The 18,504-nt window shown below is 49.4% G+C and overlaps 1 protein-coding gene and 1 pseudogene across 1 annotated transcript; one reads left to right on the top strand and one right to left on the bottom strand.

The window, feature by feature from the left end:
- Positions 1-5,005, bottom strand: LOC117846850 (putative E3 ubiquitin-protein ligase RING1a). Its single transcript, XM_034727949.2, has 10 exons — positions 4,613-5,005; positions 4,353-4,464; positions 2,549-2,607; positions 2,087-2,168; positions 1,824-1,944; positions 1,704-1,745; positions 1,057-1,584; positions 758-865; positions 467-667; positions 1-368 (listed from the first exon to the last, which is right to left on the bottom strand). The coding sequence occupies exons 1-10, from the start codon at positions 4,800-4,802 to the stop codon at positions 330-332; spliced, it is 1,482 nt and encodes a 493-aa protein (XP_034583840.1). The 5' UTR covers positions 4,803-5,005; the 3' UTR covers positions 1-329.
- A 6,065-nt stretch (positions 5,006-11,070) lies between these two features.
- On the top strand, positions 11,071-16,709 carry LOC140222158 (uncharacterized; annotated as a pseudogene).
- Positions 16,710-18,504: the final 1,795 nt, after the last annotated feature.

Consider the following 18,504-nt stretch of genomic DNA (forward strand, 5'->3'; position numbering starts at 1 on the left):
TTAGCTGGGAAGAGAGTTGCTCGGTTACTTAAATCAGTTCCACTTGGGCGCAACAAATACTCAAGGCACTTGTCTGGCCTGTTCAGTAACTTCAGATTGCCACTACTCAGTTCCATACATTCTTAACCAATGAGCCGGTTACATATCTCACAACTTATCAGAGCAGATTTAAAACAGGCAACCGTAAATAAAAGGCTATTTTGCGCCATTTTTTCTATATCGAATGCTTTATGTACAAAGCTTCCACCAGGTGAAGATCCTTGCAGACCATGGTATCCGAGGCGATTGATCAAGCAGATAGTGCAGGAAAACTGGTGAAGAAATTTGATCTACACTTGTCCTTGTGCTTTCAGGGAGTATAGCAATTCCTGGGGTAGATGGGAAAACAATGCATTGGAGTTAGAAAAGAAGCAGCAATGAAATAGATGCAAGAGTGGTTGGGCAGTAATTTGGAGATTGAGTATACCAGATCTCCTTGACAGGTGGTGAGCGAAGGGTACAGCTCTGAAAGAGACTTCTCTTCCCACAATCTTTCCAAACCATTAGATTGATCCGGCTTTATCTCGTCTTTACAGGTGTTATTGGCTGACAAAGATGCATCCATGGAGCTTTTCCTAATGTATATCTCAACTTCTTTGGGTTGCCGAGACAGCTGAAGAGCAACAAACTGCAAAGATCCAGATGCAGGGTCTTTGCTTATTCATCTGGTAAACTAAAATTGCTCAGAACTAACAAGTTTCTGGAAGCAAATGATCACCTGGCAGAGATGCTGAACAGATAGTGTTGGCTGACAACTGAGGTAGGGCTTTTCCAGTTTAGGCACACTTTGTCCATCAAGTGGAAGCAGGACAAGATACAAGCTCAACTGCAAAGAAAGAAACACAGTATTCAGCAGACCTAATCGACTAATCATGGACTTTTCGTACAAGTTCTACCTCGGCCACCCTTTCTAACCAACTTTTTTGTCAGTCCATTAGTATTATGAACATTCTGAAGCAAAATTGGAAACTGCAACAGAAATTAGAAGCCCATGCATGTAATGTACTTTCTTTTTACCTTACTATCAAAGTCATCAGCATTACGGAGCTGATCCACCAACTTGGCAACACGGCCACCTTTGGCCATCCTTCCACTGGACCCACTGGCATTGCCATGCCGGGTTTGGCTGCGGGTGCCATTTTTCCCCCATGCGAGCATCTCTCCGCGCAGCGGAGCAGCAGTCACCAAGTCTCTAGCACCTCCTGAGTCGTCATTATCCTCAATGCCATTGTCCATGCTTCCAATAGTCTTAGCAGGGGAACGCCGTGGCACGGGCCACCTCCGAGCTCTTTTCGGCCTTACTTCTGGGGAGCGGTCATCAACAGAAGATGACTCCTTGCTTCCATCATTACCATTTTCTTCTCTATCCTCATCTTCAAAATCAGTTGGGACAATGTCAGGAGAACTAGTTCGCCCTCTCCTCCTTGACCGCATATTCCGTCGAGTCTTTCTTGTAGAAGCTGCATCTGGTGCTTTTGCAGCGGAGCGCTTCTTCACAAGTGCTTCTGTTTGTCTCCGAAATGTCTCAGCAATGGATTGTTGAATCTTCCATGAGACATGAAGCCAATGTAAATAACAACAAGAGCAAAAATGCCAAACAACAAAGAGAAATCATTTCCCTCCAGCTTCAAATGAACTGCTGATTGACAGACAGATAGGCCTACCTTTTTGTTACGGGTTCTTTCCTGTTCGCTGAAAGCAAGTTCCTGTAGTATCGAACAAATTAGAAGCACTGCAGCAGAATAACCAAAGAAAGCAAAGTGCGATTACTGGAGAACTTATACCTCTTCCTCATACTTATCAATATCCGGATACAAAGCCAGAATTAAAGAGTCATAGTTAGGATCATCCCTCAAGGAACGCCTGCTTGCACAATGAGTGCGGCACGCTGGACATTCATTATTTCTGCAAAAGGAAAGTTGCACTCAAGTTATCATAAAAATAAAGTGTATTTTTAGGCTTGACACTGAAGCCATGTTAGGCTTCCACTTTTTAAGAAATGACACTGGCACAGGACATTTTAGACAAATAACATATGGGACCATACCCAAGTCGCATGGATTTATCTATGCAGTCCCTACAAAACCGGTGCAAGCACTCCATGACTGTCCTTGTCTTCCGAATAATGCCTGCAAAATAGGACCATAAGAGGGACACAGATGATCAGGTATGCATATTTTGCAGAAAGACGCTACTTACAATTTCACAAATGAAATTCCTAATGTAGACCAGCTAGGTGCCACTTATGGAAAAGAAATCATAAAATGTGAAGATCACGATTCAATTTTCTGGCTTTTTTGAAAGTAGAAAAGAGGTTCCACATACATCTCCTTATTTAACAATTTACATACTTGCATACATGTAACCTGTGGAATTCATTAGTTTCATCTTTGTAGCAAATACTATTAATATCCTCACATCTAGATAACAGGAACATCTATATCCAATTGCAAGTGAAGTTGTCAGAAGAACTCTGAATCTGAAAGCAAGTAGAGAAGCATATGGTTACCTAAGCATATAGGGCATTGCACTTCCTTCCGAACATCCATTAGTTTCACAAGTATAAACCTGTATGAAGAAAAAAAAACATTTAGGTACCAGTATGAAGCTTTTGACAATAGTGAGGATAAGTATTTATTATACATTTCCACATCAACTATGTATCTGCAATGTATGCAAAACAAAGTTCACGAAAAGATCATTTACACAGGTAGGACATGAAGAAGGTGATGTTCACAATCGGACAAGAGAATCACAGGACAGGATGAAAAGAGCTGGAAATTATTAGCACTTCTTTATTTGCAGGCAATCGAAACTATTAGCACTTAAAGCAGTAATTGGACCCCAGAGAGGGCTCTTAAGCTTGCCGACTCATACTTCACAAGCAGAAGAAAATGTGTTCTAGTATATATTTTGGCGGACTCAATAAACCAATAGTATCCAAGAGCCAACCACGGTAAATAGGATATCACCAGAAATGTGCTACAGAATTATCTGGACTGAATAATGTATAGCAAAAGAGACTCGCTAGTGACTAAACCGCATTGATCTCACAGAAATTGAGCTAATTTGCACCTTATAACAGTAATCAAGTATCAAATGTAAGGTATAAATGGGGAAAAGGGTAAGTAAAGATGTAAGAATTCTGATACAGTTAACTTTATGAAATTCAGCTGCAAGGAAAAACATGAAAACAGCTGATGGAGAGGTCATCATAGCTACATATCAAAAGAACAAGAAAAGCTTGTGCACCACATGAGTTAAGGCGCCGAAACAGGGTAAGTCCTATCACAGTCATGGGGGGTGGGGATAGCAATAGTAGAACAAGATACCAGATATTCAGAGCTTGACGGCACAATCCATGACTGAAAAAACGAAACTCAAGCCATGAACAGCTGGAAACATGAAGAACAGACCCCTGGCGTCTGTGATATGATTGATAACCCCCACGAGAAGATCTTACATGGGATGAATGAGCTTGAATGCCACTCCAGAACCAGATGTTAAAAGAACGGCGTCTCCACGAAACCCATTCAACATGACGAACACGGGTGCACGGGTGGCAGACTGGCAAGGAAGCTCACACGGTCGCCTATGCATGGCAAGACATTGCGATCCTGGAGGTCAGGCTAGCAGCAAGGCACAGGAAAGAGTTCGCCGTAGCCGTACAGGATTCAGAAGCAAGAATAGCGACTGTTCCAGTGCGCGGCTGAACCACGATGAACAGGAGTGCCGATTCAGCTGTGGCTGGCGGCTCCGGCAGAACAGCTTGGGCAAGCGACGATCCACCCTGGATGCGCCCCCCATTTGCCATCACGAGCACGGCACCTCCGGAGCCGTGCGACATGACGAAAGCATGCATGCTACGGAAAGATCCCAGGCCGTGGCGGTGATGGGACCACTTGCGCCGCCGCCGCACGAACGAGGCGTCCACCGCCTGAGCCACCGGCACGACCGGACGAGAACAACTCAGGGTGGCCCGCCGCCGCCGCCACGACGAGCCCGAGCCAGCACGCAAGTCACGCAGCACGAAGATCCCACGCCGAGGAGGCGAAGGGAGCGCTCGAGCCGACGTCATGCGAAGAAAGCGGCCGCCGCCAACCGCCAGCGCTGGCGGCTGCGCCAGACACCTCCCGCTGGCGGGCGGCGGCCCAAGCGAACACCCCGCCGAGCCATCAGCCCATCACCCCGCACGGGGACGTGACGACACGACGACGCCGAATCGCAGCGGGAGGCAGAGCAGCAGGCGACGGCGGAGGAGGCGGGGGAGAGCGGAGGAGAGGAAGGGAGGGGGCGGTTCGCGGTTCACTTACTCGTCCATCTCGCCGTCGCTCTGCGACGACTGGCTGTCGCAGTCGTCGTCGCCCCCGCCGCCGGCTCCGCCTTCGCCGTCTCCTTCCTCCTCCTCGTCGTCAGCGTCGGAATCTGCCAAAGCCCACCAGACAAGCACGCGCTCAGCGACTCCCGTACAGGAGAGGCAAACAGCACCGCGCGATGCGTACGCGCATCGCGAGGAGCGACGACCGGCCCGCGTCGGCGGGCCGCGGCGCGTGGTCGAGAAGCCCGGTACTACCGTCGTGGCGCCGGTCCTTGGCCTGGCGCGGCCCGCCGACCCGCTCCTCCGGTCCGTTCAGCGCCAGCTTTGGGGACCGGCGGGCGCCCCCGCCGCAGGCGTCCGCGTCGGCGACAGGGGCTTCATCCTCGACGTGGGCGTCGGGGCCGGGCGAGGCGGACGACGGGAGCGGGCGCTTCTGCGCGGGCATTCCGGCCGCTGGCCTCGCTCGGCGCGCGGCGTTCGTGCCGGGGGTGAGAGCGAGGAGGTGGAGGAGGAGGAGGAGAGGAGGGGGAGGTCAGGTGGTGGGTGGAGGAAGGAAGCGGCTCGAGTCGAGGGAGGCGGAGAGCGAGAGGAAAAGAAAGGCAAGCCAACGCGAACGCGAACGAGGCAGGGGAGGGAGGCCGCCAGGCAGGGGAAGGCCGGAAGGGGGGCCAGGGCACCCCCCCTATGTCGTGTAACTTTGGGTTGGTGCCGATGCGCGTGGCCGCGTGCGGCGACTGCTCGGGCCTCGGCTCGGCTCGGACTCTGCCGCCCGCCGCTCCCGGGCGCTTTCTGCCTTGGCCCGGTTCCCGTTCGCCGAGTACGCGAGAGGGTGGCCACCAGGTGGGGCTGCGGCGCGACGCGAGTGCGCGGCGCACACAGGGGCACCCGGTGCGCGGCCCGGCGTCCCCGTCCTACTGGCGTGCGCGATGCCGAGCCCCGTAACCGTCGGATGGGATGGGGCAGGAGCGGGCCGTTCGAGCGAGATCCAACGGGCGGTTCGCCGGTTTCGCATTCGATTCGCCTCGCCTGGTACGAGGTCCCGGCGCGGAGGGAGGCGCGATCACGGCCTTCGCCCCGCTGGACGACCAACCTGTCAGCGGGGGCGGCGGCGACGGCGACGGCGCGCCGAGCTTCAGGAGTTCTACTTCGACGGAGTAGAGAGCAACGTTCGCTCGAGGCAGTGTCAGGGGATCATGGTCTGGTCTCAGGATTTACTGCAACTATGACACTGTTTCAAAGATCTCAACTGCTGTTATTGCGATGGCTACATCTATCTACTGCATGATTTTTTCTGTGTGTTGAATCAATAATGCAAGTTGCTTGGTTTGGCACAACTTGTGGTGCAAGAGCATGATATGCTTACTTTGCTTTGTTAAGGTCATGAATTTTGCTTGTTAATAATAATTTGACTTCTGTTTAATCTACGAAGAAAAAGGCAAGTAATAAGTTGTATCGACCAAAACCGCATACACGAGAAGATTGCTTTGATGACCGGCGCAAGCTGCCAAATACGGGGGAGGCGTTGAGGCTGCACCGCCCCCTCCCCCGGCCCAGTGGAAACGGTAGCCTCGCCGCTTTTGTATCATGTTCTCCACGGAGTAGTTGCTTATTCATCACTTCATTATCTGTCGAGACTTCAAAGCAAAACCGTCCCCTCTATCCTGAACTTTATTTGTAGTTTTCAACTCTATTTTTATTTTGTTCTGATGTTAAGGTGGATTGCGAATTTTAACGATATAATTTGTAGGTTGTTTTCATGGCTGTAAATATTACTCCCTCATTCATTTATCTCCGTCGCCTGAGCGTTTTCCTTTTTTCCATTAGTCTCCGTCGTATTAGCTTCTCATCCCGGTTTTCTTGGTAGCGTGGGCGCGCGATGCCTCATTTCATCTGCGGAGTCGTTACTACGCCGCTCCTTCCGTTATCTCTTATACGTATCCGACATTTCCTCTGCTTGCCCATCAACTAGCCTCTTCCGTTACCGCGACACAGCGCCATTGAGTCCCCAAGCCATCGTCGAGCCTCAGCACCATAGTGGCGTCTTGAGCCATGGATGGTCAGGTCGGCCCCGTCGATGAGAAGATCGTTCTTGGTGTGAACTGGGCACCGGATTCATGCGACAAAGAAGAAGAGGATCAACAGGAATCACCTATGGTAAAGAAGCTTGTTCGTGGTGTGAACAGGGCACCGGATTCATGCGACGAAGGAGACATGACTGAAGGAGACTCCCAACTGGCCATGGCCGAAGGAGACGTGGCCGAAGGAGATGAACCTGATGTCGTTGTTGATGCCCTACTGGAGCTGGCTTGCATTGAGGTTAGCAAATTTCAATCTGACAAGGAGAGGGACAAGTTTTCTAAGTTGTTGCTCCCTGTCTGCCTTCCTCGGTTGTATGGAGATCATGAACAGGATGTCAATGATGCCGCAATAACTTTGTTTTGGATTGCACAAAAATCTGACATGTACGGCAATAATTAGTATTCTTACTTTGATCAATTTTAGTGCTTGTTATGTGATGATGAACAGTGCAAACAAGTTTAAATTGAGATTAGCAGATCAATGCAAAGTCTTATGATGAATCCGACAATACAAGTATGAAGTCTAATTCCTGAACCTGATCTGACAATGCAACTCCATCCTAATTCTATCTAGCCTAAAACAATTCTAAGTACCGACAAATTGCATGGCTTGATTATGAAGCTGCAAAGGGCACTTCAAAGTAATGGGAAGACATCCTTGCAGCTCCAGAGTCTTCTTCTTCATGTGAGAGATGTTGTTTTGCTGGCTGCCATTATGCTTCATGATCTCCATCATGCAACCCTGCTGGGTTAGGAAAATTCGGTTCGATCTATCCACTGGGTAGTTCTGATATGCCTCATCCACCTTTTGGACAATTTCTTTAATGTTGTTTGGTGTACCTTTCTCAAACAATGCTTGGATTGCTGGAAAAAAATCCAAGATCCAAGACGTTCAGATCAGGTGAGTTAGAAGGTTGGCATGTTAGCCTAATGTCCCAACCATCAGCTTCGGCGGCTTGCACAAACATTGGATCATCTACGTTGATGTGGGTCCTTGCATTGTCCTGTTGGATGAAGATTGGCATCCCTCTTTCTTCCGCTGGCCACTTTGCCTTCAATGCTAATAGAACTTTGTTCACCAGAAAGTCTCGACTAACATCTTTTGTTACCGACACCATTGCCTTAGTTACAGGGCACCTCTCTCCCTATTTGGACTCTTTCTTTTTGCTGGTTTTATCTTGACAAAAGGAAAAATCCCTATTTTACCATCAAATGTGCAATTTCATTTGCATCATATTTAGGTCTTGTAACCATAGTTAGAAATGTGACCTTTTCTATGAAATTCTTACTTTTAACAGTACATTATGGTCTTTCCTCATCATTGGCCAGATAATATTTCTAGTTCTTACGTGTCCTATAGAACCATTTTTCGTCAATGTAAACAACATTGTACATGAGTTTGAAAGATAAGACATTCATCATGGACAAACAATATTTACCCGAGTTTTGTTCTCATCGGTTAAACTAAACTTAAGGTCATTAGTGTGACGACGAAAGTAGCCTTCTTTGAAACGATTATAAAGAGTGCTTTTCTTCACTCCTAAAGCATTAGTGAGGTCTTGAAAGGTTGACCGCTGCTTGAGAGGGATGTTTTTCATGGCTTCCAAATCAATTTCTACTCGTTTCCTACCACAATTCTTAGAATACTTGTTCACAATTCCTTGTATGCCACCATCTTGACCATTTTTCCAAATGGCCTGTACAACTCTTAAAGGGACACCAAATTTTTCAGCTACTGATTTTGAAACTCCATGGAAAAGAATAGGTGGATTAGTTTTTGACAACAAGTCAATGTATATGGCGATCTTTAGATCATCCGGATAGTACTTCCTCCTTTTGTCATTGGAACCTAAAAGTTGTATGAAAACAGTTACTAAAGCTTGTATGGAATAGCACTGACACATGTATGACAAATCAACCTAATGCAGGTCACTACAACTCTAGTGCACTTCACTGAAACCCTATTACAGTTAACTGAAAAAGCAGACTGAATAACCATACCTGAAGCTTGCACACCATCGGCTGCAGGTTTAGGTAACTGCACTCCATCAGCATCACCTTCATGAACTCTATTGCACTTTACAGAAAACAAATGCAGGAACATGAACTCTGAAGCCGACTGCAGTTCAAAAAAAACATAATCGGTTTACTGAATGATCCAGGGCATCACCTGATCCTTCATCTTCATCAGCAGCCCCTGAAGCCACGTGGTCACCATCTCCAGCACCAGTTACTAAATCTTGCAGGGCATCGACATCTACTTCCACTTCTGTTTCTTCATGCTCATCACCTATGACATGAAACACATATACAGAAAATTAGAGATGGTAAATAGAAGGAAGCACCTAGCACATCGAAGATCATGATTAACCGATCACCTTGGTTTCCTTCATCCCAAACCATGTCATAATCGAGTTCATGAGCAGGGCCATCCCACTCCGCTATATCATCCCAATCTATGGGCACAACTGATTCTGGTGGCTCTTCATTTAAGTCGATCTCTAACCCGAGCATTGGTTTTATTTAATCTCTAAATCGGAGATAGAGAGAGATGGAAGGATGCCAGCCATGACCGGCTTATATAGAACATGGCACACCGAGGAAAAAGAAAGACAATGGTGGCAAAAAAAAATTTGGCTACAAAATTTGAATGCAGGAGCAAAAAATTGGAGGCATGGAGGCCAATTTTTTCATCGCGGGTGGGCTAAAGAAAGAAGAAAGAGAAAGAAAGAGATGGGCGGCCGATGGAGGACGCGGCAAAAAGAAAAAAAGAAGGAAATGTGATCTGTTAGCACGGTAACAACATTTGGAGCGCGGTTAGTGGCAAATTTATCGGTAAATCAACCGACGCCGGCACAGTAAAACAAAGCTTCGGATTTATTGTCAATCGGGACTCCTTGCTCGTGAAATTGGTCACCGTGCCCAAGCCAAATACGACGGAGACTAATGAATGGAGGGAGTAAATGTTAAATTCATCTTTTATATAATATATCGATTTCCTTATTCAGTATCAATGGCGCAATATAATCTATAGAACGATTAAAGCATAGTGGATAGTCTTTGATTGGTGTAAGTCACAGAATTGATTAGCCGTTTATCTAGTCCATTAATGCATATTGTCACCAGAGGTATCAACTAACCAATCCCAAGATAAGCCATGAGAGAAAAAGGAGGTGTAACAATTTAATTAATAAAATGAGTCCTAATTTACCCTCAACCACTTATAAACACGTGTCTAATGTTAGAATATCTTACATTTCAAGATGGATTGAACATTAATAAAAGTATCTAGTCTAGCAATTGCATTGATAAGGTGATGGACCATGAGTTATCCCTCTCTGTATTTATACTAATTATGTGCATATGAGGAATGAGGTGCTAATGTTCTATTCCTGAATTAAAAAAAATAAGAATCGAGAATGTCCCTTAATTCTTTTGTGTACATCAGCAAAATAAGAAGAAAACACAAGGGCCAAGATGTTTTTATTGATTGGAATGTGATCCGAGGTGGCCTGGGTAAGTTCTTTGCTCTTCATCCACCCATCGCAGTAAGAACTAATGTTGGATCTCCTTTTATGGAGCTCTTTATATTGACTTCTCACCCTGCACCTTTTTTTTAATAAGAACTTCTCACGCTCATCTTGAAAACCTCTTGGCAATACATCGCACGGGCTAAGTCTAGCATAGCATGCAACAAGGATGGCCTCTCTTTCCCCAACCTCTCGCTTCGCCCCCACGGCCACCGAGCCCAGATTCGCCGCCAGCCCAAATCCCCCCTCTCCCCGCTGGCTAGGACACCTTCCCTGCACCCAGATCTGCCTACGCCAAGCCTGATCGCTCCCAGTTTGCCCCACAAATCGTCCCTCGTGGATCTCACGCCACCGGAGGCCACCGTCCTTGCCCTGTACCGTCGTCACCCCCGCTGCGCCCCCGCCTCAAATCCATCATAGTGGGGTAGATCCAACTGCTCGTCGACATGTAGGACCCTTAGTTTTGCCCTTCACTGCCCCTCTCAGTTGTGCCGTGCGCTACCTTCAAACCTGCCAAGCGGGTGCAGTTCTGCTTTATTGCATCCCCACCCACCGAGCATCACTCGCCCTGCCACCTGCTAGAGAGCTAGCCCAGCAAATCCTGCCTCACATCCGCATTCACTACTGCTTCCTCCTCCGAGACCGGTTCACGTCCTGTCGATGGAGCGGGGGGCATTCAATTTTGCCCCAACCGGCCGGCACTGCCCGTTCCCCTGCCGTTACTGAACCTCGCTTCCCCAGCCAGAGCGAGGAGGAGGACGCAGTGGAGGTGGAAGGGTGGAAGCCGGCGCGATAGCCATACTGGTGGCGCAGGAAGGAATTCAATGCGACACCATCTTCAATTCGCCCAACCACCAAGCGCCGAAGTCATTCGGCCACAAGCATCAGCAACCTATCGGTAAGCTTGAATGGTAAATGTTTTCACTGTCTTGGCAGAGACCACCTTGTTGCTGATTGCAGAGACCCGGTGAAGTGCTTTTACTACCGTCGCTCCAGCCACAAAGCACGACAGTGCCCCCAGAGAAGCAGAACTGCCCAGCCCACCCCACCACCCCCTCCGCCACCACTGAACGCCACCAAATGCCCGCCGCTACAGCAACCAGCCATGGCTCGGCAAGGAGATCCAGCAACGCGCCTTGGGGAGGCCTTTGCGGTGGCTTCTGCCACCCACAACATGGAGCGCAAGCTGGAGTGCCTCTCGGCCAATGCGGTCATTGCCTGGCTATGCAAGGGCAGAGGTCAACACTGACGTCATCGAGAGGGTGTTCTCCTCCCATTTCACCGTGCAGGAGGTGTCGGTGTTCAGACCTAGCAACCTACCAAGGGGGGTGGCCGAATTAGTGTTTTGGTTAGTGGAGCTCGTCGAGATCAGGAACTCGAAGGTAAACGTAGACACACGATTTAGATAGGTTTGAGCCACTGAATAGCATAATACCCTCCGTCATGTGTGTTGGTTGGATTGAATTGCTTTCGAGAGGGTCCCTGCCTCACCTTATATTGCCGGGGGCAGGGTTACAAGTCGGTTGGTTACAAGAAAACTAGTCGGATTTGACTAAACGAGTTCTGCTCTTATTACTATGAGTACTTTATCTAATCTTCAACTAGTTCCTGTCTTTCCATGAGACTACATCGTCCTGTGCCATAGCTCCATGTCAGATAAATCCGCAATCAGGTCATCGGGATTTGTCATCTTTACAACCACATCGTCCACGTACGCCTCCATGTTGCGGTGTAGCTGCTTCTTGAAGCACTCCTAGATTGCCTATTGATAGGTAGCACATGTGTTCTTTAACCCAAAAGACATTGTTGTCTAGCAGAAAGCTCTATATGGGGTGATGAACGCGGTTTTGATTTGGTCTTCCTCCTTGAGCGCTATCTGGTGATACCCCAAGTAGCAATCGAGGAAACAGAGTAGGGTGCATCCAGCTGTGGATTCGATGACTTGATCAATCTTAGGGAGCCCGAAGGGATCCTTTGGATAGTGCTTGTTGAGGTCTGTGTAGTCGACACACATCCTTCACTCATTGTTGTTTTTCTTTCACACCAGGACAGGATTGATGAGACACTTTGGATGATAGACTTCTTTTATGAAATCCACCACGAGTAGTTTGGCCAACTCTTTCTTGATGGCTTCCCTTCTGTCTTGGGCGAATCATCGTAGGTGTAGCTTTTGGATTCACGTTGAGTGAGTACTCGATCAACACTCTGGGCACCCCCAGCATGTCCACTAGTTTCCACACGAAGATGTCTCGATTGGCCCGAAGGAAGTTGATGAGCGCGTTTTCCTATTTAGGATCCAGCCCTATGCCAATCAGGGCTGTCTTGGAGCTATCACTAGTCTCAAGGTCAATGGCTTTGACGTCTACTTCACTTGTCGGCTTGACCTTGGTTGTACCCGACTTCTTTTTTTGCGATCTCGAGCTTTGTCAGGGACAGCTTCTTGGATGCGATGAAAACTTGCATCATCAAATTTGGTACTTGGATAGTTGCTGCTAGCTTCACAGCTTTGGTGTCGTAGTCATATGACCTCTTCAAGTCTCCCCGCAGGGAGAGTACTCCCTTGGGTCCCAGCATCTTGAGTACTAAGTACACGTAGTACAGGATGGTCATGAGTTTAGCCAATGCTGATCTTCCGAGGATGGTATGGTATGATGTTTCAAAATCCGCCACCTCAAACGGATGTATTCTGTCCGGTAGTGTTCTTTGGTCCCAAAGGTAACTGGCAAAACCACCTATCTGATGGGTACAACCGCATTTCCTGGGACAATCCCATAGAACGGAGACCTCGTTGGGGTGAGCATGTCGATGATGTCGAGGTCCATCTTCTTTAGTGTCTTGGCGAACAGTACGTTGAGACCGTTACCGCCATCGATGAGACTTTAGTAAGTCTAGAGCTAGCGACAATTGGGTCCAAGACGAGGGGATACCGTCCTGGGTCTAAGAAACTATTCCATTGGTCCTTCCTGGAGAAGGTAATTGGCACCTCGGACCATTTGAGGAACATTGGCATTGCAGGTTCAATGGACATTGTCTCTCAAAGAGTGAGCTTCCGGGACCGGTTAGTAGCAGTACCCGAAGTTCCGCCGAAGATGACGTTGATGGTGTTGGATGGATTCTGGAATTTGCCATTATCACCATCGTCTTCGTCTTCCTTGGCATTGCCCTTATCTTTGGTACTAGATGGCTCTGGTAGGTTCTTCATGACTCTTCGTAGACTGAAACAATCTATCATAGAGTGCTTGTGGTATGAATGCCATGGGCATTAGTTCTTCAAGAGCTCGTTGAACAAGGGCCTGTCTTGATTTCTGCCGCCACGTTTCTTGGACGACTACGAAATTGCAGCGACAATGTTGTCTGGCTTGCATTTGCGGTTGTAACCTCCCGAGTAGTTATTTCGGTTGTCATTGTTGGGGTGATCGTTGTGGTTCTTGTTGTTGCATTGGTCATTGTTGTGATTGTTGTTGTTCTGGCATTTGTTGCGATTGGACTCAAACCTTTCGATCTCTTTGTCTTCTTCATATGCCCACATCTATATCATGATCTCGAGGGATTTTACATCAGTGGGGCATTTTCTGCCGAAGTCCTGGAACATCCGGTGATCGTGGAGGCCGTTCTGGAAACAGTCAATGACGTCACGCTCGGTGATATCCACGATTGTGGCCTTCTTGTCGAAAAAATGACGTAAGTAGCTCCGCAGGGTCTCGCCTTCTTGTTGCTTGACCTGGGACAAGTCGATTCTATTGCCAGTACACTGCATTACCCTTGCGTAGTTGTTAGTGAATGCTATCTTGAGGTCCTTCCACGAGTCGATAGAGTTCTTATCCAATGATTCAAGCCATGTGAGTGGTGTTACCTCCATACAGATAGGGAAGTAGATGACTTTGGTGTCGTCATTTCCCCTAACTACTTGTACTGACAGCGAGTACCACAGTAGCAATTGGACTGGATCCTGCTTGCCATCGTACTTGGTGATACCCAGAGGTTTGAACTTTTTGGGTACAATTATCCTCCTCACATGTCTTGAGAAGACGGGGAACCCATCAGAATCATCTCCTGGGTGTTTGATTTTTTGCTCACGCTCACGGCGCCATCCGTCAATGATGGTACGGGCATCGTGGCTGGCGTTGATTTTGTTGCGGAGGTCTTCTGCTACGTGTTCGGGTTCTGAGTTAGCCCCATGGTGGCCACGACCACCTGAGGGTCCTGCCTGACTACCTTCAGCTCCAGCTTGGCTTTGTTTGGCGCCTCCGAGTTCTTGGTTTTGACGGAAGGCCTGCATGGTTGCTGCCATGTTGACTACGCTGGGATGGGGAGCGTTGGATTGACTGTATCGGATTATGCTGATCAAGTTGTTCATACGCGAGTTCTGTCAGTTGAGCCAACTGTCTGGTGTACTTGTTCTGAGGCATCAGGCGGGTGATGAGATCAATAGATGCGACGGTAGCTAGGGGAGTATGATGGTCACGCGTTTGAACTGCTTCAAAGGTGTTATCCAAGTTCTGGATTGGTAGGTCTGCTGCAAGGCGGCGACGGCCCTCTGCTCTTGCGACATTCCTTGCTCATCATCGAGTTCTTTGAGCTTCAGTCTTTTCTCCGACAATGTTAGCGGTGAGCTCATCCTCCGAGATGCCATCTGGTTAACGCTCATGTCGTGGGTTTCTGTCCTGTTACTCTTTTTCTTCGTCCTCTTGTCCAGTAATGAAAGCGAAGAGTTCTCGTTCTGAGAAATAGCTTCCCGAGCTTGAAGTAATGACTTGTGTGGTGTCGCCTTCCTCATAGATGGGCGACAGAGGAGTTCCCTCCTGGTATGGGAGAGTGTCGAGGTAGGCGATGATGCGTGAATTGTCATTCTTGATGAGAGCAAGTGGCTTCATGTTGGGCCAATAAACAAATCTGTCTTGGGGATTGATGTTATTACCAAGTCCTGTTGTGGACCTGATAAAGGAGTTTTCTCATCCAAGTCTGAATAGTACTCGAAGTCCTTGATCGTATCTGTATCGGATTGTGATCTAGACAGGGTAGCGTGATAACTACTAGTCGTGTTGTGGAGTCCAAACGGGAATTGATTCTGGCGATAATCCGACTCACACGATAGCTTATGCGCTGGCTCATAGAGTTTAATTCGACCGGCGGAAAAAGTCGAGTTGTACTCGGACCCGTCCCCCCTACCTCTGACTAGGTCAGAAATTGAAAAATTGCCAAAATTCTTGATGAGATCCTCTGGATCTTGATGCTGGAGCTTCATGGTTTGCTGTTTCTTCTCCAGGGTTGACGCAATGTGGCGGCGGAAATTTCCAGCGTTGTCTGCGACGCATACCCAGGAATCGAAGACGAATGTCGTGTCTGCTTCAAACGCGACAATTAGCTTGATGATGACTTGTGCCATCGAGTTCGCCAGTGGATTCTCAGCGAGAGCCCCTACCTGACGCACCAGCAATCGGTGTTTAGACCCGGCAACCTACTAAGGGGGTGCCCGAGGTAGTGTTTTGGTTAGTGGAGCTCGTCGAGATAAGGAACTCGAAGGTAAATGTAGACACATGACTTAGATAGGTTCGAGCCACTGAATAGCGTAATACTCTACGTCTTGTGTATTGGTTGGATTGAAAATATTTGGAGAGGGTCCCTGCCTCACCTTATATTGCCGGGGATAGTGTTAAAGGTCGGTTGGTTACAACAAAACTAGTCGAATTTGACTAGACGAGTTCTACTCTTATTACTACGAGTACTTTTCCTAATCCTCAACTAGTTCCTATCTTTCTACATAGACTACGCCATCCTATGCAATAGCCTTCATGTCAGATATATCTCGATATCCAGCCCATATGTAAGACTATCCAAACCTTCTGGTGGGTCCATGTTCGATACCTCGATATCCGCATCAGGCCATGGCAACTGACCATGCATGGTGACCACAGCGACCTCTCAAGTACCACGTCCGCCTCTGCCTCGAAGGAATTCCTCTCCACGCTTGGAACGAGAGCATCGCGAAACGTGCGGTGGCCAGATCCTGCGACCTGCACTACGGGGGCGTTTGGATATCAGGGGCTAAACTTTAGCCCTATCACATTGGATGTCGGATACTAATTAGGAGGACTAAACATAAGCTAATTACAAAACTAATTGCAGAACCCTGGGCTAAATCGCGAGACGAATCTATTAAGCCTAATTAATCCATCATTAGTGAATGGTTACTGTAGCACCACATTGTCAAATCATGGACTAATTAGGCTTAATAGATTTGTCTCGCGATTTAGCCTAGAGGTTGTGTAATTAGTTTTTTAATTAGTCTAGGTTTAATACTCCTAATTAGTGTTCAAACATTCGATGTGACGGGAGCTAACCCTTCTCCCGAACACCCCTACGTCGAGGAAAACTCACTTCTTCGGGAAGACACACGAGCCCTCAACCTCTGGGCTTGGACCAAGAATCCATATCTGATCCCTAAGGTAACATGGCTGACGTTGACCAATAGTGGGATTGCAGTGCATGACGGCATGGTACCTCCTCCGAGCTCGGGTTCTGGCCGGCGCGGCCTCACCTTCCAGGTGATTGTGCATCTCGACCTCAGGGAGGACCCCCCGGACAGAGACGGGCGGGCAACGCTCCACGACTACAAGTGGCATTGCCGTGTCGTCGACGGGGAGCGCGCACCACGGGATCGGCACGACCCTCCCCCGGCAGACCATTAGAGCAGGCACCACCGAGACGACGACGACTACGACCGCCGCGGCCGCGAAGAGGACAACTGGAGCACGCGCCTCTTCCGCAGCCTCTCGCGCGCGCCCAAAGGGCGGGACCGTGACCGCTCGGAGTCGAGGCACGGGTACCATGACAGGAACGCTGCGGGAGGCGGACGCCGCCGGCATGATGACAACCAGCCGGCCAGCCAGGACTAGGCCGTCGAGCACGGCTCGCTCCTTGGCGCCGGCGGCACGGCATGGCGGACGGCGCGTGGAGAACGCGGCCGCAGCCGCGAACGGCATCTGCACCGTCCCGCTGAACGGCGGGCACGCTCTGAACCGCAGCCACGACACCGTCCACGCGAAGCAACACCTGAGGGGCGTCAGAGCTGCAAGCCGCCCGGTCATGATGCTGGGGAAGACAACGACCACCGCTCATCTCCGCACCCACCAGGTACACTCAGAGCTGCGGTCCATACTGCCTGCAATGAGGAACGACGAACACCACTTCTCCCCTGAGCACCAGACTGCCGACATCACCCACTCGCACTCCACCCCGGCATCAAGCAGCCGGCAACGACACCGCTGCACTGCTATCTCCAACAGCTGCAACAACAACGCCTTCACTGGCAACTCCACCAGAACCGGCGGCCTCGCCAACGACATTGGTGAATGAGGATCAGCTGCCCCGGCTGGCGACTGAAGTAGCGGTGGTAGCCTTGCCACCAGCATTGGTGAGTGAGGATCAGCTGCCCCGGCTGGCGACTGAAGCAGTAGTGGCGCCATCGACAGGATCATTCATCGACAGCATCACCCGCCCCGTCGACCCGCCGCTGCTCCCAAAGCACCAACAGCAGCAAGCTACGCCGCACAGAGCCAAGAAGACTCCTAAGGAGCCGACTCGCCAGAGTGCGAGATAGGCTGCCATGACCTGGCCGCTGGGGGATGCGCATAGCCGGGCGCGGCAAGTGCTCATGAAGCGCCTGGGGATCACTCCGGATGAAGAAAAGTCACCAGAAGAGGACCTGCAACGTTTCATCAGCCTGTTTAGAGGTCCCTTAACTGACCTGGTAATCAAGGCCTTGGTGGCACTCTGCGGGCTAGATGGAGCAACGGCAGTTCAGGTGCGAGCAGCCTAGACGCTTGTCGCAAGCTGAAGGGTACCCCAAGGTCCAAGGATGATGATACGACAACCTTTTTCCGAACGCCAAGGACACGTCCTCTCCAGCAAGTGTTCTCTACTCCGTCGCCATGTCTGCTACTACTTTTGTTGCTGCTTATGCTTCTGTAACCAGGCGCCCAGCCTCTTGGTGGCAGCCAGGGGCCTCCAGCCACCAAGAGTCTGCACGTCTGGCTTCCTGTGCGTCGCCTCAGCAGTGTCATCGACGACTCGGCATCCCCTCGCCGCCAGCGGCCTTCAGCTCGCGAGGCCACGACCGATCGATGCGACAACTGTGCTTAAGTATTGCTGTTCACGTCTGAAATTTGCAATGTATTCCTACGTTTGTATGGCTCGTCTCTCCTCTCCGGGGTCCTTTCTGGTTCCTGATGTCGCAACGTAACTGCAAAATCCTCAACTGGAACGTCCGTGGCCTGAACGACGGCGCCCGTCGAGATTCGGTGCAGGACCTGGTACGTGAAACAAAAGGCACTATTGTATGCCTCCAGGAGACAAAGTTAGCTCTGGTGGATCAGCCTACGATTGCGCGCACGTTGGGTGCAAAATTTGTGAACAACTTCGCTGCTCTCCCAGCTACACAAACTAGAGGTGGCATCCTTCTAGCTGTCTCTGAGGATTACTTCTCCCTAACAAACTCCTCCACCACGACCAACACAATCACTGCAAAGATCACAATGAA

The sequence above is a fragment of the Setaria viridis genome, chromosome 3 (genome assembly GCF_005286985.2).
Source record: "Setaria viridis chromosome 3, Setaria_viridis_v4.0, whole genome shotgun sequence".
NCBI lineage: Eukaryota > Viridiplantae > Streptophyta > Magnoliopsida > Poales > Poaceae > Setaria > Setaria viridis.

Coding starts and splice junctions, on each gene's coding strand:
- LOC117846850 (XM_034727949.2), bottom strand. CDS start 4,802: ATGCCCGCGCAGAAGCGCCCGCTCCCGTCGTCCGCCTCGCCCGGCCCC. Junction 2,169..2,548: donor GCAATGCCCTATATGCTTAG/GTAACCATATGC, acceptor CCTATTTTGCAG/GCATTATTCGGAAGACAAGG. Junction 369..466: donor CCACCTGTCAAGGAGATCTG/GTATACTCAATC, acceptor CATCTACCCCAG/GAATTGCTATACTCCCTGAA.